This window comes from Mizuhopecten yessoensis, unplaced genomic scaffold (genome assembly GCF_002113885.1).
Source record: "Mizuhopecten yessoensis strain PY_sf001 unplaced genomic scaffold, ASM211388v2 scaffold10959, whole genome shotgun sequence".
NCBI classification, from domain to species: domain Eukaryota; kingdom Metazoa; phylum Mollusca; class Bivalvia; order Pectinida; family Pectinidae; genus Mizuhopecten; species Mizuhopecten yessoensis.
The window spans coordinates 26199-53881 of NW_018408807.1; the positions used below are offsets into that span (position 1 = coordinate 26199).

At 38.2% G+C, this 27683-nt stretch overlaps 1 protein-coding gene across 2 annotated transcripts in view; it reads right to left on the reverse strand.

Moving 5' to 3' along the window:
• Positions 1–668: 668 nt before the first annotated feature.
• LOC110464091 (solute carrier family 2, facilitated glucose transporter member 12-like) overlaps positions 669–27683 on the reverse strand; it is a 32350-nt gene continuing 5335 nt past the window's right edge. The window contains exons 3-15 of one of the 2 annotated variants that reach the window (XM_021519130.1): positions 22775–23002; positions 19720–19836; positions 17348–17454; positions 16964–17047; positions 14535–14638; positions 12888–12996; positions 12619–12702; positions 10021–10218; positions 9422–9800; positions 8789–8911; positions 8335–8467; positions 6048–6077; positions 4265–4349 (exon numbers count right to left, since the gene is read on the reverse strand). In XM_021519130.1, coding sequence (XP_021374805.1) covers position 4349; positions 6048–6077; positions 8335–8467; positions 8789–8911; positions 9422–9800; positions 10021–10218; positions 12619–12702; positions 12888–12996; positions 14535–14638; positions 16964–17047; positions 17348–17454; positions 19720–19836; positions 22775–23002 — 1697 coding nt within the window. In that variant the 3' untranslated portion in view covers positions 4265–4348. Of the gene's footprint in view, positions 4350–6047; positions 6078–8334; positions 8468–8788; positions 8912–9421; positions 9801–10020; positions 10219–12618; positions 12703–12887; positions 12997–14534; positions 14639–16963; positions 17048–17347; positions 17455–19719; positions 19837–22774; positions 23003–27683 lie in introns of both variants that reach the window. The other variant, XM_021519128.1, reaches the window with a different exon arrangement.

Sequence of the window (27683 nt, forward strand, 5' to 3'; positions counted from 1 at the left end):
GGGGAAGATCAGTGGCAGTATAAAAGCAGATGAAAGACCTGGAGAAAACATTGTAGAGCAACCTTGCAGTAATCTGACATTTGAGTCTGCTGTCAGGAATAAAGTATAGTGAGCAAGTAACATCATAACGTCACACAAACCTAAACAAGATCATGTACAAGATCACAAAGAGTAGTGAGTTAGATGAGTATATATGATATTATCATAATATGTTATAAATCATTAACTGATACAGAAAATAAAGGAGTCATTGAGTACACAATGAAAGAGTCATTGAGTACACAATGAAGGAGTCATTGAGTACACAATGAAAGAGTCATTGAGTACATAATAAAGGAGACATTGAGGACACAATATAGGGGTCATTGAGTACATAATAAAGGAGACATTGAGTACACAATATAGGGGTCACTGAGTACACAATATAGGGGTCACTGAGTAAACAATATAGGGGTCATTGAGTACATAATAAAGGAGACATTGAGTACACAATAAAGGAGTCACTGAGTACACAATATAGGGGTCATTGAGTACACAATAAAGGATTCATTGAGTACATAATAAAGGAGTCATTGAGTACACAATATAGGGGTCACTGAGTACAAAATATAGGGGTCACTGAGTAAACAATATAAGGGTCATTGAGTACATAATAAAGGAGACATTGAGTACATAATAAAGGAGCCATTGAGTACACAATAAAGGAGTCATTGAGTACACAATATAGGGGTCATTGAGTACATAATAAAGGAGACATTGAGTACATAATAAAGGGGTCATTGAGTACATAATAAAGGAGTCATTGAGTACACAATGAAGGAGTCATTGAGTACACAATATAGGGGTCATTGAGTACGTAATAAAGGAGACATTGAGTACATAATAAAGGAGTCATTGAGTACATAATGAAGGGGTCATTGAGTACACAATATAGGGGTCATTTAGTACATAATAAAGGAGACATTGAGTACATAATAAAGGAGTCATTGAGTACATAATGAATGGGTCATTGAGTACACAATGAAGGAGTCATTGAGTACACAATATAGGGGTCATCGAGTACATAATAAAGGAGACATTGAGTACATAATAAAGGAGCCATTGAGTACACAATAAAGGGGTCATTGAGTACATAATAAAGGAGACATTGAGTACATAATAAAGGAGACATTGAGTACACAATGAAGGGGTCATTGAGTACACAATGAAGGAGTTTTTGAGTACATAATAAAGGAGTCATTGAGTACACAATGAAGGAGTCATTGAGTACACAATGAAGGAGTTTTTGAGTACATAATAAAGGAGTCATTGAGTACATAATGAATGGGTCATTGAGTACACAATATAGGGGTCATTGAGTACATAATAAAAGAGACATTGAGTACATAATAAAGGAGACATTGAGTACATAATAAAGGAGTCATTGAGTACATAATGAAGGGGTCATTGAGTACACAATGAAGGGGTCATTGAGTACACAATGAAGGAGTTTTTGAGTACATAATAAAGGAGTCATTGAGTACATAATAAAGGGGTCATTGAGTACACAATGAAGGAGTCATTGAGTCCATGCTGCTGTAATTAATACAGCTTAGCAATGTCCTTGTATACAGTGGAGTGTCTCTCGTCGGAACACTTCAAACTCCGGGACAAAAACGCTCCAAAAACCAAGGAAAGTAGGGATTGCACTAAATAATAAATATAACTCCTCCAGAAATAAGCGGGTCCAGATTATCAAAATTTCACAACATCAGTAACCCAATTTTGATTGTACAGTGTTGGTGAAAGTGAAGGTATGAAACTAGACTACCATGGGTTACTAACAATGCAGAGTCTATGATTAATGGGTTACTAACAATGCAGAGTCTATGATTAATGGGTTACTAACAATGCAGAGTCTATGATTAATGGGTTACTAACAATGCAGAGTCTATGATTAATGGGTTACTAACAATGCAGAGTCTATGATTAATGGGTTACTAACAATGCAGAGTCTATGATTAATGGGTTACTAACAATGCAGAGTCTATGATTAATGGGTTACTAACAATGCAGAGTCTATGATTAATGGGTTACTAACAATGCAGAGTCTATGATTAATGGGTTACTAACAATGCAGAGTCTATGATTAATGGGTTACTAACAATGCAGAGTCTATGATTAATGGGTTACTAACAATGCAGAGTCTATGATTTTCCAGACTGGCTGTGTTTCAAATCTTTCAACAATTGGTAAAATTTTGGTCTCATAATAGCTTGATCAATCATAAAAAAGATGTTGGCAGTAATTATAAGCTTTAAGAGAACCTGCAAATGAAATGTGTGGCATTATATTACAGACATTTTTTCTTGCACTTGTTCAAGAGATTATGATAAGTTTGGGGTGATCAAAAAATTAGAATAAGAGACAGATTAGTTGGGGTAATCAAATGGATTTGAGGTAGGGATTTTATTAGTTTTGGGATGATTTTTGAGTGTTTAAGAGATTTTAATGATATGGGGTGAGCAAAAGATTGTAATTGTAACATGCAAGAGGGCACCCATCTATCTTGCCAGTGAGGCAGTATTTTCCCCTATTAGTTCTTGGCTGTTACACTCTGAGAAGTCTCATCCACAAACTGGGTCTTGGTAATCCAGTAGGGCCTCCCTGTGTACCCATTCCCTAACTAACGGGAACTAGCCACTACTGACACCAAATGTAAAGTGCAGGCGAGCACCCATCCACACCCACTAACCATGCTCAATGTTGCTGAACTAGCGAGTGCCTCCCAGGGATATTTTATTGCTGGAAAAACTAGCTTGCCGTATGGCAGTATTTCCCCTCATATCCCTTGGCTGTTACATACAGTGTAATTACTGGAGGTGAACATATAGATTTGAGTTAGAAATCCTGATTACTTGGGGGAGATCATATGGATTTGAGTTAGAAATCCTGATTACTTGGGAGAGATCATATGGATTTGAGTTAGAAATCCTGATAACTTGGGGGAGATCATATGGATTTGAGTTAGAAATCCGGATTACTTGAAGCAATAAAATGGATTCACACTGTGAGATTCTGACTACTGTGGATTGAGTGTGAGATTCTGATTACTGTGGATTGAGTGTGCTATTTTGATTACTGTGGATTGAGTGTGCTATTCTCATTACTGTGGATTGAGTGTAAGATTCTGATTACTGTGGATTGAATGTGAGATTCTGACTACTGTGGATTGAGTGTGAGATTCTGATTACTGTGGATTGAGTGTGAGATTCTGACTACTGTGGATTGTGTGAGATTCTGATTACTGTGGATTGAGTGTGAGATTCTGATTACTGTGGATTGAATGTGAGATTCTGATTACTGTGGATTGAGTTTGAGATTCTGATTACTGTGGATTGAAACAGAGACTCTTTACTCATTAGAGCCATCAGTTGGACTTGGGTAAGAAAATATATATAATTGCATGTACATACTATAAAATACAGAAGCAGCATGACACACTTACAATGTACATTCCATCAAACACTTAATCAAATTAAGATGCTTAATTGTGAAAAAAATCAATACATGAATTGATGTATATAAAATAGAAAAATAAAATGCTTACGAATGAGATTCAAAAACATAGATTATCAGGGCAAAAACAAAATCACATTAAATTTGATTTGAAAACATTTTGTGAGGTTCGAAATATGTGAAACCCCATCACAGTAAAATAATTGGTGTAACACGTAGATTTATTAACCAATTTACTTGACGAAAGACCATAGTAACACAGTAAATATTTCGTATGGAAAAATCTGCACAAGTTAAGAAAAAATTGAAGCTAAAATATATCTTTAAACTGGGGCTAGAAACTACAGCTAATAATCTAGACAATTTCTTATAACTATTAATAAACATTGCACAAATTCCTACCCCATTCACTACATTCTGAAGTCCTACCCCATTCACTACAGTCTGAAGTCCTACCCAATTCACTACAGTCTGAAGTCCTAACCCATTCACTACTTTCTGAAGTCCTACCCCATTCACTACAGTCTGAAGTCCTACCCCATTCACTACAGTCTAAAGTCCTGACCCCATTCACTACAGTCTGAAACCTCCATCTAATTCTTTTGATAATCTTCATGACTAGAACATGTTCTAAGAGAGTTCAACTTGGTCAATTTCATTTGTCTTTGATGACCTCGTCTCTACTGCAATAATAACCTTCCTTTGTCTTCGATGACCTTCAGCTTACAGTCAGTGAGGACATGCGTACGTTTGGAACAGGTCTGTACCCTGACGACAGTTTGATTTCCGTTGTTAGCGACTTACAGCACCAAAGAGTTCCCAGTCGTACATTGACCATTGCCATCGGTGTTCTGAAAATAAAATAAAACCTTGTTCTATATTACAACGTACTTTGAATGTTTTTTCCATAATACATGTTTTACTTTCACAGGATCATTAATAACGTGGGTTCGATTTTGGTTTCCACCACTTGACACTAAAATGATATCACATGTACCAGGTCTCACTCTGTAAAAGTAATTAACTGTTCACATTCACTCTGATTTCACTGGCCTTTCTGAAATTTGAAGTAAAGAATAATTAAATATCTTTCAGAAAAGTATGAAGCTCTTAAAGAATGTCAGCGAATGAAGACCTTCTAATAACAGTTGATTGTGACTATACAAATGTATAAAAATAAACAGGTTTTATCATATTTTACAATATTTGACCCAATTATTATATCATCCAATCACCAAGCAAAAAAAAAGGAATTAAATACCCCACTACCAGCATATTTTTTCTCGATGAAACATGCATAATATAATTATATGACCATGTATGAATAAATCACAGCTGAGGTAAACTGTATTAATTGTACTTTGCAAAACTATCAATTGTGTTAAAGAATAAGATACTTATTTATCTGATGATTGGATGTAAATAACAATTTAATATGCTGGAGACATTTGGCATCTCCCTCTACAATTAATTCAGGCATAATATTGCAACATTTTAAAGTACGTATACTGGAATACATTCCTCAGTTTATTGCTGTATTTTTTTGTGCTTTAATAAAAGGAAATGAAACAGATTTTAAATGCACCTATATTTTTACAGATTTTTTTTTTTTTTTTTTACTGAATAAACCACAACAGCAGCACTGATTACTGCTATAAAAACACCCGTGCTGGTTGCTGGATAAAACATAAACTTCAAGCAAGAGGCTCAATGGGCCTTCATTTCAGCATGCTACTAGCTAAATACCACCACCCTAGGCCGCCCTTGGTCATTTAGTGAGTAATTATTTTATTACAATTGACACCTTTGACCTTGAACTTGGGTCAAGATAATTGAAAGTGGATCAAGATCATCCATTTGAAAAAACAACACGCTTTTTGCCATATATATCACGACACCAGACCACTTCCTTGTGGCCTTTGATCATGACAGTTGGTAAAGATTATTCATTTGAATGTAACAGAGGTCATTTTTAATGCCTCCGCTAGGAGGCAAACCCGGGACCTCTGGCTTACTTATCTAACGCTCTACCGAATGGGCTAAAGAGAAATTCTGCCTAGCCGAGTCGGTAGGAAGCGGCTAGTATTTTACCAGGGTGACATCCTCCCCCTCCAGGAAAGAACTCGTCCCGAGTTTTCCAGGGGTCATAGCGATTCTTGTGAAAGTATTGCTGAGTATATTTGTCAATATTACCCGAGTCCCTACCTGGGCTCCAATGTAACAGAGGTCATTGTTTTTCATTGCCTCCGCTAGGAGTCGAACCCAGGACTTCTGGCTTACTAACCTAACGCTCTACCGAATAAGCTAAAGAGAAATTCTCCCTACCGGAGTCGGTAGGAAGCGGCTAGTATTTTACCAGGGTTACATGAATATATTTGAATATGGACCATGGCATAAGCTTACTTGCCCTTATGGCAGGTGACCTAACAATCTGTTGACAGGTGTAGAGATTGTATTGTCTGTGCAGTAAATTAAATGAAACACAAGTAAAACGTAACTTCTGTGTCAACAAATACCACCACCCGTGATTGGAGACAGAAAGATCTTACCAGGAACAGGGACATTTCCCCACTACACAGCTGTTGGTAGATAGATATGTTAGTAAGTTATGATCAACTATCATCATTAACTACAGTCAAACTTTGTCATCTCAAACTCTTATAACTCTAAGACCTCGTTTAACTTTCTTTGGTCCGGCCAAAACTCTTCTTTACCGAAGTAATTACAACTCAGATAATTCAAACTCTGAAAACTTAAAAAACTCTGGATATCTGAAAGTAAAATATTGATTCCAACAGCAAAAATACTTCATCAAAGTATCGCTTTAATATCTGGAAGATTTGTTTTTAAATTTTCACCAATCAATCTTACAATCTTTACTGGTAATACATATACTACTCACATTTTGCTAAGGATCACTTTTATTTTTGGGCAAATGTGAAAATAAATATTTTATTTGGTTAATACTGAGATTATTTTTGGAAAATTGATTGTTCTTTTAATTCATCAGCATGCAAAAATTCCAAAAATCGTAATTAGTTGGAAAATGAGTCGCAGGAAAAGGGTTACCGGTACCCTTAAAACTGGTAGCAACGAGGTATTCCCTAAAAAACTTAAATTAAACAAAACTCATCCTAAATAATCAGAAACTGTTTTAGTATCGAGTGTGACGCCCTTGAGCATCAATTACAGCTTCGCAACGTCTGCACATGCCCCGAATGAGATCGCGTATCTGGTTTTGTGGGATAGCGTTCCACTCAGCTACCAAAACTGTTCCCAGCTCCTGGAGCGTTCTTGGCAGAACATTTCTGGCAGAGAGAGCTGTCTGCAGCATATCCCACACATGCTCGATGGGATTTAGATCCGGCGAGTGGGCTGGCCAATCCATTCGTTGAATAGTCTCTTGCTGTAGATACTGCTCAGTCACCTTTGCTCTATGTGGCCTAGCATTATCGTCCATAAGGATGAAGTCAGGGCCGATAGTGCCAGCGTAGGGTTTGACATAAGCACCAAGGATTTGATCGCAGTAAATCCAGGCCGTAACGGTACCATTATGGAAGACATGGAGGTCAGTTTTCCCACGAAGGCTTATGCTTCCCCACACCATCACTGAACCTCCGCCATATCAGTCATATTCCACAGCGTTACCTGCCTGGAACCTCTCCCCAGGTTGTCTCCATACTCTAACGGACGTCTGGAAGGGTTTCTGTAAGTTTGGAAACGATTCCACATTCTTGACACCCCACTTTGAGACACCCCAAGGTCTGCTGCAACCTGAGGTTGAGACATGCTAGCTTGCAGCATTTCGATGATTCATTTCACTGTCATTTAACCGTTGTCTGGTTCGTCTTTGTGTCATATTAAAACAAAAACACGCAAAGAATATTCATCAAATCAATTTCCTTAACAATTCGAACAAGGCCTTACTTGGCCTAGCTTAACTTTTGAACGGGTGTACCGTGGAAAAGCATGCACACGCTTTTATGGTTGACTAACACACCCTCACAGGATGTTCAAAACAGTACGGAAGGAAAATATAATATCCTCTCTAACATTTTGATTTTTTTTTTCAAAATATAGGTGATCCTTAGCAAAATGTGAGTATATATTAGACGATATGCCTGGGTGATTCGCCATTCAATGTTTCCAAACAACATTCTTATTGAACAGTTTACGTTAGTTCATAATAATTTTCAATCAAACTTATGACAGAAAATATATTTGTCCATGTTATGCTTCAATACAGTAATTTGTATAAAGACTTGCTCACTTTAATTTTCACATGAGAAGTTCAAGGTCGCAGACAGCAAGTCAGTTTTGACTGTTTATAGACATTAACTGTCTGAAAAATCAACAACTCAGATAGTCTCATATTTGACCAAACATGGAAACCTCGCTCTACTTGAATACTCGGATAACTCAAAGTTTTTCTACAATCCCTTTGACTTCGAGATAACAAGGTTCAACTGTACTTGTTTACAAACAAAGAGGATTTTACAGCAGATATTATGAATTTGTATGTTAATTGTACCCACTAATGTTTGTACTATGAAGTAGTATGAATATTAAATTTTACAAATGTTACATCACCTTAACTTTTCCAAAATTTGGATGACAAACTTTTATGCTGGGTTATTACAGTTATTATAGTTATTACAACCAAACTTGCTTGTCCAGATACTACAACTCAACCGACAACACAGACGGCTATGGCTCTACACATCGATCAAAACTAATCACATAGCTGTCTTAATTATAAACTGATTAAATCAGAAATGTACTACATGAATTATGTAACTCATAATTAAGTAGCAGTTATTTGTTGTTAGTACCTACCTCTTTGTAAGATCTGAAGATATCTGTTCAAGGGATCGGCCTTTTGTCTCCGGGACAAACAGAAATATGAATCCAGTAGAAAAAGCACAGATCAGACTGAATATGAAAAAGGTCAAGGACACTCCCAACTCATCTGAAGTTCAAGGACAAAATCAGTATGTACATAACATTCACACTTCATGTATACATCTTTTTATTTGACATGTTTAAGGATAGTGGCTCATAATTTTCAAAGTCTTGCATTTTTAATTAGTCTTAAGGTGCGCAGATGAAAACTAATAATTTCTGAAGCCAAGCAGATTCAAACATCAAAATAAATTTTACCAGGATAACACAGTTTTATTGCATGCAAAACTGATACATGTATTATGGAAGATAAATAGACAATTCAAACAGAGATATGTCTATTTATTTGTAAATTCAATTTAACATTCCCTTTCACCAGAGTACTCACCGATAACATTAAGAAATGTTGAGGAGACGACCAGATTGGTACCCCAGTTGAGCACTGTTGTCATGCCAATAGCTCGCCCCTTCACCGAGGCTGGGAAAATCTCACTCAGAACCAGCCATGTCACTGTGGCAAATAAAATCATCAGGTTAGAGGTCAACACACTTTTACAAGGTCAAGGGATTACAGATAGTGACTATATTAACATATAACGTGAATCAAGATGATATTTCTCTAAATCTGTTACAGTGCAACATTTGTTAGCCTAGCACGTTTTTTTTAAACTAGAAAATATTACTATAACATACATTTGACTAATTAGGTCCTCACTCCTGCATTGATAGCAATGGAGCTGAAGGCAGTCTTACCAAATTCATTGCAGCAGAAAGTATAGATCATATTGACCTACTTTTAATGAAGTTGCGTACCACTAAAGATGTATCTACATATGACGTTTACGGGTTGTACATGTTGGACTTCTAGCCGTAGAGTAATCAAAGCCTAAACAAGTTATTTTACAGACGCTCCCATGTAAAGTGGCCGAGGGGACATATATTCTATCCCTCACTCCAACACCCCCCTCCCCTGTACATACCAATGATGTGATAGTATTAGCCAATCATTAACGATTTATACCTGGTCCAAATCCTATAGCATAAGCTGCTACAAATGTCATCAGGGATATAAAAGCCACCACTCTCCCTGCCTTGTCCCCATGTACCAGAGGTGTGTCACCAGTAGAGTTAGACTGAGTAGCTAAGCCTGAGTTAGTCAGGTTAACCCCAGTGATGCTGTATGATTGATTGTACAGAAAAACTTGATGTATATGGTTTCCAGAGGAAGGCACACAGACCTCGGTCTCTGAGCATGTCTCTTTGCTAAGGGTATGGTTTTGGAGATGGGTTACTAAACCCAGACACAGAATGGCAACTCCCATCAGAATAGCACCGGTCAGGAGAAACTTCCTTCTACCCCACTTATCCACACATAGTAAGGCAATCACGGTCATCACAACCTGTAAACATCAATAAGGAAGTTAAATTGATAATATATTTTCTTCTTCATTTGCAATACTTGGAATTTTTATCAATAACAAAACTTTAATAATTTCCAAAGTAAAATGTTTTAAACAGTAATAAACAACTCTCAAATATTGCATGCTTTCCTGGTTCAGTTAATTCTTAAAGTTTACAGCAGTTATTTTTAAATATCATCCACATCTGTGAACTGCTTACCTTAACAGCTCCTAGTCCTACTGTTGCTAGGGTAGCAGCAGAATGTGACCCAAACCCTATTGCCTCAAAAATAGTCGGAGCATAATAGAGGACATTGGGCTGGCCTGTGAACTGCTGGAAGAAGACAAGCCCAGCCCCTATCAGCATCCGACCTCTCATATTGTCTACACTGCTGAACAAACTACAGCAGGTCTGGTTCTGTGGAGGTAAATACAATTGATCAATCTACTGCCATAGGCTGTCTAGGGAGGTAAATACAATGGATCAATCTACTGCCATGGGTTGTCTAGGGAGGTAAATACAATTGATCAATCTACTGCCAAGGGTTGTCCAGGGAGGTTAAAACAATTGATCAATCTACTGCCATGGGTTGTCCAGGGAGGTAAATACAATAGATCAATCTACTGCCATGGGTTGTCCAGGGAGGTTAATACAATTGATCAATCTACTGCCATGGGCTGTCTAGGGAGGTAAATACAATTGATCAATCTACTGTCATGGGCTGTCTAGGGAGGTAAATAGAATAGATCAATCTATTATCATGGGCTGTCTAGGGAGGTAAATAGAATAGATCAATATATTGCCATGGGCTGTCTAGGGAGGTAAATACAATAGATCAATCATCTGCCATGGGCTGTCTAGGGAGGTAAATACAATTGATCAATCTACTGTCATGGGCTGTCTAGGGAGGTAAATAGAATTGATCAATCTATTGTCATGGGCTGTCTAGGGAGGTAAATAGAATAGATCAATCTATTGTCATGAGCTGTCCAGGGAGGTAAATACAATTGATCAATCTACTGCCATGGGTTGTCCAGGGAGGTTAATACAATTGATCAATCTACTGCCATGGGTTGTCCAGGGAGGTAAATACAATTGATCAATCTATTGCCATGGGCTGTCCAGGGAGGTAAATACAATTGATCAATCTACTGCCATGGGCTGTACAGGGAGGTAAATAGAATAGATCAATCTACTGCCATGGGCTGTCTGGGGAGGTTAATACAATTGATCAATCTATTGCCATGGGTTGCCTAGGGAGGTAAATACAATAGATCAATCTACTGCCATGGGTTGTCTGGGGAGGTAAATACAATTGATCAATCTACTGCCATGGGTTGTCCAGGGAGGTAAATACAATTGATCAATCTACTGCCATGGGTTTTCCAGGGAGGTTAATACAATTGATCAATCTACTGCCATGGGCTGTCTAGGGAGGTAAATACAATTGATCAATCTACTGTCGTGGGCTGTCTAGGGAGGTAAATACAATGGATCAATCTACTGTCATGGGCTGTCTAGGGAGGTAAATACAATTGATCAATCTACTGCCATGGGTTGTCCAGGGAGGTAAATACAATTGATCAATCTGCTGCCATGGGCTGTCTAGGGAGATAAATAGAATTGATCAATCTATTGCCATGGGCTGTCCAGGAAGTTAAATACAATTGATCAATCTGCTGCCATGGGCTGTCTAGGGAGATAAATAGAATTGATCGATCTATTGCCATGGGCTGTCCAGGGAGGTAAATAGAATTGATCAATCTATTGCCATGGGCTGCCCAGGGAGGTAAATAGAATAGATCAATCTACTGTCATGGGCGGTCTAGGGAGGTAAATACAACGGATCAATCTATTGTCATGGGCTGTCTAGGGAGGTAAATACAATTGATCAATTTACTGCCATGGGCTGTCTAGGGAGGTCAATACAATTGATCAATCTATTGTCATGGGCTGTCTATGGAGGTAAATACAATTGATCAATCTACTACCATGGGCTGTCTAGGGAGGTAAATACAATTGATCAATCTACTGCCATGGGTTGTCCAGGGAGGAAAATACAATTGATCAATCTATTGCCATGGGCTGTCCAGGAAGTTAAATACAATTGATCAATCTACTGCCATGGGTTGTCCAGGGAGGAAAATACAATTGATCAATCTATTGCCATGGGCTGTCCAGGGAGGTAAATAGAATAGATCAATCTACTGTCATGGGCTGTCTAGGGAGGTAAATACAATGGATCAATCTATTGTCATGGGCTGTCTAGGGAGGTAAATACAATTGATCAATTTACTGCCATGGGCTGTCTAGGGAGGTAAATACAATTGATCAATCTATTGTCATGGGCTGTCTATGAAGGTAAATACAATTGATCAATCTACTACCATGGGTTGTCCAGGGAGGTAAATACAATTGATCAATCTATTGTCATGAGCTGTCCAGGGAGGTAAATAGAATTGATCAATCTATTGCCATGAGTTGTCCAGGGAGGTAAATAGAACTGATCAATCTATTGTCATCGGCTGTCTAGGGAGGTAAATGGAATAGATCAATCTATTGCCATGGGCTGTCCAGGGAGGTAAATACAATAGATCAATCTATTGCCACGGGCTGTCCAGGGAGGTAAATATAATGGATCCACTGTTATGGGTTGTCTTAGGAAGTAAACAGACTGGATCAAACTACTGCATAAAAAGATATGTTTGTATATTTGACAATCATTTTTCATTAAAAGACATGTATCTATATTTGACAACCATTTTGGAGGGTATTAAAAACATTTTTTTATGAATCATGAATTGATTTGTTACATACCATTTCTCCAGCAATGGATATTTTCATAGCATTCATTTCTTTCTCTACATCTTTGCCTCTCAGCTTCATCAACACCTCCTGGGACTAAACAACATCAAACATATTAATTAAATTTATTCTGGCCCCAAAATGTACAGAGGGAATCAAATATATATAAAACTGCAATGCTTAAATTCTTACATGTCGTACTAATTCTATTTAAACTAGTCATTTATCAATACTGTATGGCGTTTCAATTGGTTATCTGCCCCGTGTGACCTTCAACTCACCTTGGCTTCCTGTCGTTTCAACATGAGAAAGCGCGGACTCTTGGGAAGGAACATCATTCCAACACCTTGTATGACTGCTGGGATCGCAGACAGTCCGAACATGTACCGCCTTACAGAAAATAAACAAATATCAGCCAAAATAGCAATTCGGGGTCCACAGATAGTAGTCCGAATTATTCTGACGTTTTATCGACTTTTTTCATATCGGTCTGTCGTCGATTAACTTCAGAACTCCGGCCCTCTATAATATGCGGGAAATATGAGACCTGCGCCCAGAGCGCACTTCAAACTGATATTTTAGAAACAAATCGTCCTTTTCACACACATGTCGCACATGGATCGAAAGATCTATTCTTTATGCACTAGGTGGTATCAATAACATGTTTCAAAGATCATTACGAAAAGTATTTTCCAACGTTTTCTATACCAACCCATGTTTTTAATGGAAATTAGTCCATGAGCAATGTCACATGACTTGACGAGATCTCGCATTACCGAAAGTTTTTCCAAACGTTATGACGTAGGCTGGCGAGATTTTTTAGTCATGTGGCATTAGAAGGCGGGGCTATCAAAAAACTAGAGTAAAACAGAGTAAACTTGAAAAAATATGTTTTTAGTGATTGTATTGGTTGTTTGAGGCATGTTATGTATGTTCATCTTGTGCATGAAGAATAGATCTTTCGATCCATGTGCGACATGTGTGTGAAAGTGATGATTTGTTTCTAAAATATCAGTTTGAAGTGAACTCCGGGCGCGGGTCGCATATTTCCCGCATATTATAGAGAGCCGGAGTTCTGAAGTTATTCGACGACAGACTGATATGAAAGAAGTCGATAAAATGTCAGAAAAATTCGGACTACACAGATAGGTACCCCAAGGACATGATATAGTCTTGCATAAATAATGTAGGTCTCACTTGGATACCCTAAGGAATGTAGGGTGATTGATAGGAAATGGTAACATTAGGCTATAGATTTTTAACACAGTATGATATGGTAACATTAGGCTATAGATTTTTAACACAGTATGATATGAAAATTGCTTCAAATGTAGCAGTCCAGAGTATTTCATTGCATTTTACTTACTATGGAATCTATTGTCTTTTTTGTCAACAGCTGTGCCTCTTTAGCAACAATATAGGTAAGTTCACATCAGTATGTTTTTGGAAAGGATTGTCTAGATAAATTTAATTTACGTGAATGTCATTATATAATTGACAAAAACAATTTTATTTACAAGACTTGATCGTTTCAACTGTGCTTGTATTTTGTCATAGTATGTACATTTATATTTTGATTTCAATAAAAACAATGAAATTTTGTGTGATAATACACCTAAACAGGGTATAACTGTGCTGGAATGTTACAAAACCACATGTATATGTAACCAAGGTTATTATTCCAAGTGCCCTTCATTAGGAATTGAATCTGGGACTACAGATTACTTTAATCCAGCGCTCTGTTGGTAAAGCTAGAAGATACATTCTTCTAGTCAAGGGAGTAACAAGGTGGTTCTCCACAGGGTAAAACCAGCATGTACGTACACATGGCAGTAATGGACCTTTATACATACCAGCCATTGTCAACCTGTATAAAGAAATAGTTGACAAGGTAAGCCAGGAGAAGTCCTAGAGTACTTTATACATACCAGCCATTGTCAACCTGTATAAAGAAATAGTTGACAAGGTAAGCCAGGAGAAGTCCTAGAGTAATGCCCAGCTCGTTCAGGGACACTAGCACTCCACGCTTCTTCTGCAAACACAAATGGGATTGTGTCATCTTATATTTCATTGCTTGACAAATCTAAGCTTTCTTAGGAAAATATTTACAACAAGTTCAGCTTGTCTGTCAAGTCTGAGAAACTGTGCACAATCTTTAATTGATGTTCAGCAGTCAATGACTGTCATGCTCCTATTCTAATATGCCATTATTGATATAATTCACATACATATTCTAACATGTTTGATAAAATCAAGTTAACATGGGAAATCATCCAAACACTAAATGATTTTATATGGAGTCTTCCTTGATTAACTTGTGGAGAGTAAGAAACTTATCAAACAGTAACCCCATACCTGGTAATAAGCCAAGCCATATCAAATGCAGGGCAGTAGAAATGCTATATAGGTATATCATGTATTAGCAATGTTTATCATGTATAAGCAATGTTTATCATGTATTAGCAAAACTTATGTTTTTCCCTGCCATGAATCCTTTGTCATTAACCTTCCAGTTGACTTCTTAATTCTAGGTGAAAACTCTCATATTTTTGTATAGCTTAAATTTGGTTAACAACTATCACCCTGTTCTTGAAAAATGAAGTTGAGATTTTGGATTTGACAAACAGAGACCTGATACTTACAGCAGGGGCTATATCTGATATGTACACACATTCTCCTGTAGATACTTACAGCAGGGGCTATTTCTGATATGTACACACATTCTCCTGTAGATACTTACAGCAGGGGCTATATCTGATATGTACACACATTCTCCTGTAGATACTTACAGCAGGGGCTATATCTGATATGTACACACATTCTCCTGTAGATACTTACAGCAGGGGCTATATCTGATATGTACACACATTCTCCTGTAGATACTTACAGCAGGGGCTATATCTGATATGTACACACATTCTCCTGTAGATACTTACAGCAGGGGCTATATCTGATATGTACACACATTCTCCTGTAGATACTTACAGCAGGGGCTATATCTGATATGTACACACATTCTCCTGTAGATACTTACAGCAGGGGCTATATCTGATATGTACACACATTCTCCTGTAGATACTTACAGCAGGGGCTATATCTGATATGTACACACATTCTCCTGTAGATACTTACAGCAGGGGCTATATCTGATATGTACACACATTCTCCTGTAGATACTTACAGCAGGGGCTATATCTGATATGTACACACATTCTCCTGTAGATACTTACAGCAGGGGCTATATCTGATATGTACACACATTCTCCTGTAGATACTTACAGCAGGGGCTATATCTGATATGTACACACATTCTCCTGTAGATACTTACAGCAGGGGCTATATCTGATATGTACACACATTCTCCTGTAGATACTTACAGCAGGGGCTATATCTGATATGTACACACATTCTCCTGTAGATACTTACAGCAGGGGCTATATCTGATATGTACACACATTCTCCTGTAGATACTTACAGCAGGGGCTATATCTGATATGTACACACATTCTCCTGTAGATACTTACAGCAGGGGCTATTTCTGATATGTACACACATTCTCCTGTAGATACTTACAGCAGGGGCTATTTCTGATATGTACACACATTCTCCTGTAGATACTTACAGCAGGGGCTATTTCTGATATGTACACACATTCTCCTGTAGATACTTACAGCAGGGGCTATTTCTGATATGTACACACATTCTCCTGTAGATACTTACAGCAGGGGCTATTTCTGATATGTACACACATTCTCCTGTAGATACTTACAGCAGGGGCTATTTCTGATATGTACACACATTCTCCTGTAGATACTTACAGCAGGGGCTATTTCTGATATGTACACACATTCTCCTGTAGATACTTACAGCAGGGGCTATTTCTGATATGTACACACATTCTCCTGTAGATACTTACAGCAGGGGCTATTTCTGATATGTACACACATTCTCCTGTAGATACTTACAGCAGGGGCTATTTCTGATATGTACACACATTCTCCTGTAGATACTTACAGCAGGGGCTATTTCTGATATGTACACACATTCTCCTGTAGATACTTACAGCAGGGGCTATTTCTGATATGTACACACATTCTCCTGTAGATACTTACAGCAGGGGCTATTTCTGATATGTACACACATTCTCCTGTAGATACTTACAGCAGGGGCTATTTCTGATATGTACACACATTCTCCTGTAGATACTTACAGCAGGGGCTATTTCTGATATGTACACACATTCTCCTGTAGATACTTACAGCAGGGGCTATTTCTGATATGTACACACATTCTCCTGTAGATACTTACAGCAGGGGCTATTTCTGATATGTACACACATTCTCCTGTAGATACTTACAGCAGGGGCTATTTCTGATATGTACACACATTCTCCTGTAGCGGACACCGCTACGGCTATACCAATGACTAGGCGGCCAAATAACTGCAAAGGATAAAACAAAGTTCCAAAGTGAAGTACAAAAATTCTTAAATAAATTGCTCTCTTTTCTCAAAATCAGACGTATGGGCTTTGTTCCACAAACGTTAATTGAAACAGTAAAACATTCATGAATTTACGTTGAAGAATCAACTCTTGACTGAAAACAGTGAGTGAATCACTAATCTGAATGTCATCACTTTTTTGTGACACATCATGATCATTGGTACACTAACATCACAGTTGTAATAGGTATCACAAACCTATTACACTAGGCAATAGGAACGTCACTGTGGCAGTACTTACTATAAGGGGATAACTGGTGGAGAGGGCCAGAATAAATGCCCCCACCAGGAACACTACAGCATTGAGAATGATGGTCAGTCTGCGTCCATACTTGTCTATCACAAAACCTGCAGGTAAGATTTACCATGGGATAATTACTTCACATCATTATAAATAAATATACATACCAGCAGGTAACACATTTACAACAAATAGGACTCTAATGTGGATTACCAATGGACCTCATGCATACATACTGACAGAAAAAGTAAAACCAATAAATATCATATTTTGCATCATCATATCAACAAACTTATATTAGATTGGACAAGACATACATGTCACAGGATCATAGCATCAACAAAACAGACCCTTTTACACACTTGCCAATGTTCCTATTTCAGATTGAATCTCCAAAACATTAACGCCCTCAGTTCAATTCTGATATCAACAAAATTGTGTATCTTTCTTTTGCTCATGCATATTCAATTAATTTGTTATACGGGACAGCAGCCATTTACACCATTATCTTGTAAAACAGAGGTCACTGTAAGTACTTTTTAGATATACATGTACTTAAATTTTGCCACACATGAAAATTGTGAAAAGTTTGGCAATTAAGCAATTCTTATGTTGTGAAATTGGTTAAAAATTACCTCAAATATAATCAACTTCACAATCAACACAGTGTCACAATTTCTAAATCAATGTCAATATTAGTTTTAAATTGTCAATGTTTAGTGACAAGATCTACATCAAATTTGGATAAATTTAAGTTATACTTCCTCTGCAAAAGGCAATAATTGTATACGATTCTTTTGCTTCAAACTTGATATAATTCAAAAGTTTGACTGCCCTGAGAATTGTAATCTAACGTCCAAATAAGGATCCTATCATGGCCCCTACTAGTGTGTCTGTCCTGAGAATTGTAATCTTACCTCCAAATAAGGATCCTATGATGGCCCCTACTAGTGTGACTGTCCTGAGAATTGTAATCTGACCTCCAAATAAGGATCCTATCATGGCCCCTACTAGTGTGTCTGCCCTGAGAATTGTAATATTACCTCCAAATAAGGATCCTATAATGGCCCCTACTAGTGTGTCTGCCCTGAGAATTGTAATATTACCTCCAAATAAGGATCCTATAATGGCCCCTACTAGTGTGTCTGCCCTCAGAATTATAATCTTACCTCCAAATAAGGATCCTATCATGGCTCCTACTAGTGTGTCTGCCCTGAGAATTGTAATCATACCTCCAAATAAGGATCCTATCATGGCCCCTACTCGTGTGTCTGCCCTGAGAATTGTAATCTTACCCCCAAATAAGGATCCTATCATGGCCCCTACTAGTGTGTCTGCCCTGAGAATTGTAATATTACCTCCAAATAAGGATCCTATAATGGCCCCTACTAGTGTGTCTGCCCTGAGAATTGTAATCATACCTCCAAATAAGGATCCTATCATGGCCCCTACTAGTGTTACTGCCCTGAGAATTGTAATCTTACCTCAAAATAAGGATCCTATCATGGCCCCTACTAGTGTTACTGCCCTGAGAATTGTAATCTTACCTCAAAATAAGGATCCTACCATGGCCCCTACTAGTGTGTCTGCCCTGAGAATAGTAATCTTACCTCCAAATAAGGATCCTATCATGACCCCTACTATAGTGTGACTGCCCTGAGAATTGTAATCTTACCTCAAAATAAGGATCCTATCATGGCCCCTACTAGTGTGTCTGTCCTGAGAATTGTAATCTTCCCTCCAAATAAGGATCCTATCATGGCCCCTACTAGGGTGTCTGTCCTGAGAATTGTAATCTTACCTCCAAATAAGGATCCTATCATGGTCCCTACTAGTGTGTCTGCCCTGAGAATTGTAATCTTCCCTCCAAATAAGGATCCTATCATGGCCCCTACTAGTGTTACTGCCCTGAGAATTGTAATCTTACCTCAAAATAAGGATCCTATCATGGCCCCTACTATAGTGTGACTGCCCTGAGAATTGTAATCTTACCTCAAAATAAGGATCCTATCATGGCCCCTACTAGTGTTACTGCCCTGAGAATTGTAATCTTACCTCAAAATAAGGATCCTATCATGGCCCCTACTAGTGTGTCTGTCCTGAGAATTGTAATCTTACCTCCAAATAAGGATCCTATCATGACCCCTACTATAGTGTGACTGCCCTGAGAATTGTAATCTTACCTCAAAATAAGGATCCTATCATGGCCCCTACTAGTGTTACTGCCCTGAGAATTGTAATCTTACCTCAAAATAAGGATCCTACCATGGCCCCTACTAGTGTGTCTGCCCTGAGAATTGAAATCTTACCTCCAAATAAGGATCCTATCATGGCCCCTACTCGTGTGTCTGCCCTGAGAATTGTAATCTTACCTCCAAATAAGGAACCTATCATGGCCCCTACTAGCATGATGCTAATTACTAGCTCCCTCTGGAAACAGGACAGACAGAACTGGTCCTGTAGTTGTAGGACTGCCCCCGATATTATACCTGCAACCAAGCCAATGGAAAACAATATAAATATAGGACCATACAAACCAAGCTCCAGGATCAAAGGAAGTGAATATTTGTAAATTATTATATCAACTAGAAATTTGTTTTTATGAACAAAAACATATGTCTCCCCTTATTAACCAATATGCGTATTTGGAAGAATAGAAAGGTCACAACAACATTAAGGTGTGTAAATCCTAAACCATTACACTTTTAAATTATTCTGATTCATGTAAAATTGTTTTAACAAGTTTCGTCAGATTGTAATCTGGTTCCTCTATTGGCTTATTATTTCTATAAACTTTAACTACAATATTTGACCTTGAAATTGACCCAGTGACCTTGACCTTAAGTCAGTTGACTCCTTGTTAAATTCCAACCAACTTTGCTTCATAATGTCATAACAAAATGTTCATCAGTGAAAAGATACAAAATTTGACCTTGATCTTTGACCAAGTGACCTTGACCTTTGGTCAATTGACTCCTTGTTTAACTCTGACCAACATTGCTTCAAAGTATCAAAACGAAATGTTCACCAGTGAAAAGATACAAAATTTAACCTTCACCTTTGACCCAGTGACATTGACCTTTGGTCAACTGACTCCTTGTTTAATTCCGACCAACTTTGCTTCACCCAGTGAAAAGATACTGAATTTGACCTTAACCTTTGACCTAGTGACCTTGACCTTAAGTCAGTTGACTCTTTGTTAAATTCCAACCAACTTTGCTTCATAATGTCATAACAAAATGTTCATCCGGGAAAAGATACAAAATTTGATCTTTACCTTTGACCCAGTGACCTTAACCTTTGGTCAGTTGATACCTTGTTTGATTGTGACGGACGGACGGACGGATGAACTAGTATAGCGCACCCGCATCTTTGATGCGGGGCCCTAATAACATGAAAAGTTATGCAGTGGACAAACTTCGGTAGTAAAATTAAACAAAGGACCATAAGTCTGTATGAAGTGTCGCACGAGACCTAATTCCAGTGCACCGCACACCTTCTGTGAGTGATGCAGGTATACTTGAAGTTTGATTAAGATATCTTTAATGGTTTAGAAGTTATGCCGTAGACAAACTTCGGTATTAACAAGAGGCCCAAGGGCCTTAGCGGTCACCTGAGTTATATCATAGGTACTGGTAGCTTTATTTTATTGTTTCGATGTGATGTGGAAATCAGCATGTAAACTAAGTGAAATACAATACTTGTCATGTCATCAAAGGATAAGAATTTTAAAATATTTGTAAATGTTCCCTTTGGGTCCCCACTCTAACCCCTGGGGATGGGGTAGGAATTCAAAGTTTACAATGTGATACCGTCATCCACCAAAGATGATTCTGACCTAGTAAAAATAATTTCCAACAGAAAATTGTCAAAATATACCCAAAAGTGTTGTTTCCCAATATAAACTATAGTAAACTTTACCCCCTCCCCAAGGGAAAATGGATAGCTCGGGGGTCCTGAAAATTACCATTTAAATAAAGCCCCTGATGATCTCTCCATCCATGCAGAGAAAATGACTGTAGTATAGGACTCTGAGTCTGGGTAAAAAGATTTTTGAAAAATTGGTTAATTTCCCTTTTGGGGCCCCGCCCTGGCCCCTAGGGTTGGGGTAGGAATCCCAATTTTACAATTTAAAACCATCTTCCTTCAAGGATAATTCTCACCAAGTAAGAATAATTTCCAACAGAAAATTGTCAAAATATACCCAAAAGTGTTGTTTCCCTATATAAACTATAGTAAACTTTACCCCCTCCCCAAGGGAGAACGGATAGCTCGGGGGTCCTGAAATTTACAATTTAAATAAAGCCCCTGATGATCTTTCCATCCATGCAGAGAAAATGACTGTAATACCTCTGAGTCTGGAGAAGAAGATTTTTGAAATATTGGTTAATTTTCCCTTTTGGGCCCCGCCCTGGCCCCTAGGGTTGGGGTAGGAATCCCAATTTTACAATTTGGTAGCCTCATCTACCAAGGATGATTCTGACCCAGTTTGAAAAAATTACATCCCCTGGGTCTTGAGAAGTTGATAATGTAAAAAGTTTACGCACGACGGACGACGGACGACAACGGACGGAAAGTGATTGGAATAGGTCACTTGAGCAAAGCTCAGGTGAGCTAAAAATAAACAAAGGGCCATAACTCTGTATATAGTGGGACATAAAATCTTATTTTAGTGTGAGAAATTCCGCCTTCCCAAGATACATAAATATGGTAAGTATGGTCAATGTAGGTGAAATAACATAGAACTTATGCTCTGGACAAACTTCGGTATTAAAATTAAACAAAGGGCCATAACATTGTATATAGTGGGGCATGAGACCTAGTTCCAGTGCACTGCACACCTTCTGTGGGTGATGCAGGTATACTTCAAGTTTGATTAAGATATCTTTAACGGTTTGAAATTTACGGGCCGGACATGAATTTACTGAAAATGTGCACTTATTTGACCTATGACCTTGAGCTGAAGGTCACAGTGACCTAATTCCAGTGCACTGCACACCTCCTGTGGGTGATGCATATGCATACCTAAAGTTAAAGTCAGATTAGAAGAACCAGAAGACGAAGAAGTAGAAGAAGAATTCGAAGGGGAGACATAATAACACTTCATATCTTATTTTCAATTACAACTCATGTCTGATTAATCAACTTATGTATACAATCATTTTTTTTTTAAATTTCCTTCATTCTGTTTTGAATGAATGGCACAATGTTTGTTTTCTTCCTCCAATATTATAACAAACATATAAGGCAATGCATACAATAGCCAACCCCTCCCCAGCCCTATTTTATCAGATTTAGATGACGATTTAATCCCTTCTCACTTATAAGGATTTTGGTCCATGTCCTTACCACAGGTAGAGTATATATCACGTACAATATATAAATAACAAAAAGGTTAAATGCCATTAAAATCAAGTGTGATCTTACCAATGTCGTATCCAAAGAGGATACCACCAAGGGATGCCATGACAGCTGCCAGGCCGAGGTAGCAGTTGGGAGAGACTTCGGAGGGTCGTTGATGATGGGTCGGACTAACCACAGGACTGGTGTCAAGGTGTCGGTCCTCCAGCTGCACCTGGATGACTTGTAAAGGATCCTGATCCAGATCTGAGTCGAGTGACCCATGGAGAGAGGTATAATTCTTCAGTAGAATCTCTATCATAAAATAATACAATAAAATTAGCTCAAATTTATTCGCTGCTATTGGCAGCTTGAAATTTTCTTTTAGACATTATTTCAATCTGATACATTTTCCAAGTGCCCTTCTGTTGCAAGTACATGTACACAAAAATAAATGGAAATTGACACCGTTCTACATGACAGGGTCCCTGTTAAAATAGTCAAACTGCAACCTTAAGCATGGCTCGGTCACTGATAGAATAGCAAAACTGCCCCCCCCCCCCCCCCCCCCCCCCCTCCTACCTATTTTGAGTTCACTGTCCATCTCCTTTGTGATGCATTCTATGGTCCGTATGGCAACTTAAACACTACTGATACCTTTGTATATATATAACTGAGGGACTAGTAAACATACATCTAATTAGAGTAAAGCTCCCAATCGTGAGCTGATCATGAATTGGCCATTGGTCATAGAATCACTCGGTAATGGGCAAATGATCAACACTAACTCTATAACCATCCTGCTTCCTGTTTGTAAAAGAAAAATCAATGGTTTTTATCAATGACTCAAACTATCGTTTTATGTTACATGTTTCATATACAACTGTTATGTAGAGGCTAACAAATCTCTTCCATAACACCCCTATACCCTAACATTCACGTCCAATATATATATAATAACACCCATTATTCTCCTATTTCTTTCTCATGTTTGAAGAAGATTTTCAAAGGGGTATTTATTTGACGTCAATTATAACTGCATGGAATTCAATGTAACAAGTTTAATATGAAGTAAAATGTGCGTTCATGTATACACAAGACAGATAAATCAATTTTGGTTTGAAACAAAATGACAGCAACACATATTGAAAAGTTTCATTAAAATCTATGACAATCTATTAAAATCATGGACCATAACTCTTTAGATACCCAGGAGAACAACATGGAACTCACACATAAACAGGTTTATAGGACGGATTGGATGTCATATGTCACTGCATAAACTCAAAGACAGCCCATATATCTGAGGTTAGCTCAAAGACAGCCCATATCTGAGGTTAGCTCACAGACAGCCCATATCTGAGATTAGCACAAAGCTGACAGATCATAATGTCACATTTCTTATTACAGGACAGCATGTCACAGCATCAATGTTTAGTCAAAGTACATTTACATAGAAATATATCTATACCTTTAAGGCTGACTATATCTATACCCCTCAGGCTGACTATATCTATACCCTTCAGGCTGATAATATCTATATACCCCTCAGGCTGACTATATCTATACCCTTTAGGCTGCCTATCTCAATACCCTTTAGGCTGACTATATCTTTACCTCTCAGGCTGACTATATCTATACCCTTCAGGCTGATTATATCTATATACCCCCCAGGCTGACTATATCTATACCCCTCAGGCTGATTATATCTATATACCCCTCAGGCTGACTATATATATACCCTTCAGGCTGATAATTTATATATCTATACCCTTCAGGCTGATTATATCTATACCCTTCAGGCTGATTATATCTATATACCCCTCAGGCTGTCTATATATATACCCTTCAGCCTGATATATATCTATACCCTTCAGGCGGACTATATCTATACCCTTCGGGCTGACTATATCTATACCCTTTAGGCTGCCTATCTCTATACCCTTTAGGCTGACTATATCTTTACCTCTCAGGCTTACTATATCTATACCCTTCAGGCTGACTATATCTATACCCTTCAGACTGACTTTGTCTATACCCTTCAGGCTGATTATATCTATACCCCTCAGGCTGACTATATATATACCCCTTCAGGCTGACTATATCTATACCATTCAGGCTGACCATATCTATACCCTTCAGGCTGACCCTTCAGGTTGACTATATCTATACCCTTCAGGCTGACTTTATCTATACTCTTCAGGCTGACTATATCTATACCATTCAGGCTGACTATATCTATACTCTTCAGGCTGACTATATCTATACCCTTCAGACTGACTTTGTCTATACCCTTCAGGCTGATTATATCTATACCCCTCAGGCTGACTATATATATACCCTTCAGGCTGATATATATCTATACCCTTCAGGCTGACTATATATATACCCTTCAGGCTGATATATATCTATACCCTTCAGGCTGACTATATCTATACTCTTCAGGCTGACTATATCTATACCCTTCAGGCTGAGTTTATCTATACCCTTCAGGCTGACCCTTCAGGCTGACTATATCTATACTCTTCAGGCGGACCCTTCAGGCTGACTATATCTATACCATTCAGGCTGTATACTCATTTTTGCTTTCATATTCATCTACACACTAAACTCTTGTTAATGCTAGTAAACAGGTGTGTTGTATGAATGATGTTACTTAAACCAAACATCAAATTCTTAGACTAAGAAGGACAAGCTTCCATGTTTCTCACTGTGACAACACTTAGAATATGTTGATTCTGACATTGACTTAAAGCCTGGATTGACAAACCAAGAGAATCAAGGATTTTTGAAGGATTTTTTTCAGGCCAGTCCCAAATATCATTTTCCAATTACTAAGAGATATTGTGGGTTCTCAAAAAGTGGGCAAGCTATATGTAGGGAAAGCATGGTTCCAGGAGTCCAATATTAGTGAATGTTCTAAGCTATTGTAACAGCCAAGAAATTAGACGGGAAAATACTGCCTTACAGGCAAACTAGATTTCCAGTGATGTATAAAACTCTGAGAGGCGATCCCGAGCATGGTCAGGGACTGGATGGGTGCCTGCTAAAACGTTACTTTTTGTAGCAGTGTTGTGACCTTGTGGCATCGTGTAAGGCCAGTTACCAGTGGTTAGAGAAGATGTATTGGTACATAGGGAGGACCCACAGGATTCCTCAGAGCATGTCATGGAACAAGACATCTTGAAGGGGGGAATATATATAACTAGTGTAAATTGCTAGCGTTTCCAGCGATGCGGTGAAAGCCCTCAGCAGTACTAGTAGCAACGTTGAGACCGTGGTCGGTGGTTGGATGGTTCTAGAAACCCTTGTTTATTGGGCAGGTATTTATACACATATAAGCTCCAGCCTACTTGCTGCCATCTGTGATGTCAGATAAAGATGGTTGCAATTGCAATTTTATTTTTACTGGCACAAAATATTACAGAATATCATATTTTATTATTTCATATATATACATTTTTGTATCTTACAAATTAATATATACCTTTATTATCCTGAAGGTAAGTTTCCTTGTTTGAGTCACCCGTGTTGATTAGAGGGATATCATACTTTTCACCGTACACCCCAAATGTACCACTCAACAAATTCCCCATTGTAAAATCAAAGTGTAGAGAAGTACCTCCCTTGTAGCTACTAGCTAGTAAGAACAAACTTGTTGTATATCTTTACATCCATTCCCTGGTCAAGGAAAAACAGCTTATACAAAACAAGCCTGTCCGATATAAACCAGAACAGCTTCTAGTTAATGCTCAGATTGCACAGGTAATATATCGAAAACAGGTATCACACCAACTGTACAGGTAATAGATTGAACAGGTATCACACCAACTGTACAGGTAATAGATTGAACAAGTATCACACCAACTGTACAGGTAATAGATTGAACAGGTATCACGCCAACTGTACAGGTAATAGATTGAACAGGTATCACACCAACTGTACAGGTAATAGATAGAACAGGTATCACACCAACTGTAAGGTAATAGATAGAACAGGTATCACACCAACTGTACAGGTAATAGATTGAACAGATATCGCACCAACTGTACAGGTAACACTCCAATTGTACAGGTAACACTCCAATTGTACAGATAACAGTCAGGTAACACTCCAATTGTACAGGTAACACTCCAAGTGTACATGTAACAGTCAGGTAACACTTCACTTCAACAGGTTACACTCCAATTGTACAGGAAATACTCCAATTGTACAGGTAACAGTCAGGTAACACTCCAATTGAACAGGTAACACTCCAATTGTACGGGTAACAGTCAGGTAACACTTCACTTGAAAAGGTAACACTCCAATTGTACAGGTAACAGTCAGGTAACACTCCAATTGAACAGGTAACACTCCAATTGTACAGCTAACACTCCAATTGTACAGGTAACACTTCACTTGTACAGGTAACACTCCAATTGTACAGATAACAGTCAGGTAACCCTCCAATTGTACAGGTAACACTCCAAGTGTACATGTAACAGTCAGGTAACACTTCACTTCAACAGGGTACACTCCAATTGTACAGGGAATACTCCAATTGTACAGGTAACAGTCAGGTAACACTCCAATTGAACAGGTAACACTCCAATTGTACGGGTAACAGTCAGGTAACACTTCACTTGAACAGGTAACACTCCAATTGTACAGGTAACACTCCAAATGTACAGGTAACAGTCAGGTAACACTTCAATTGAACAGGTAACACTCCAATTGTACAGGTAACAGTCAGGTAACACTTCACTTGAACAGGTAACACTCCAATTGTACAGGTAACACTTCACTTGTACAGGTAACACTCCAATTGTACAGGTTACACTCCAATTGTACAGGTAACACTCCAAGTATACAGGTAACAGTCAGGTTACACTCCACTTGTACAGGTAACACTCCAATTGTACAGATAACACTCCAATTGTACAGATAACACTCCAAGTGTACTGGTAACAGTCAGGTAACACTTCCCTTGAACAGGTAACACTCCAATTGTACA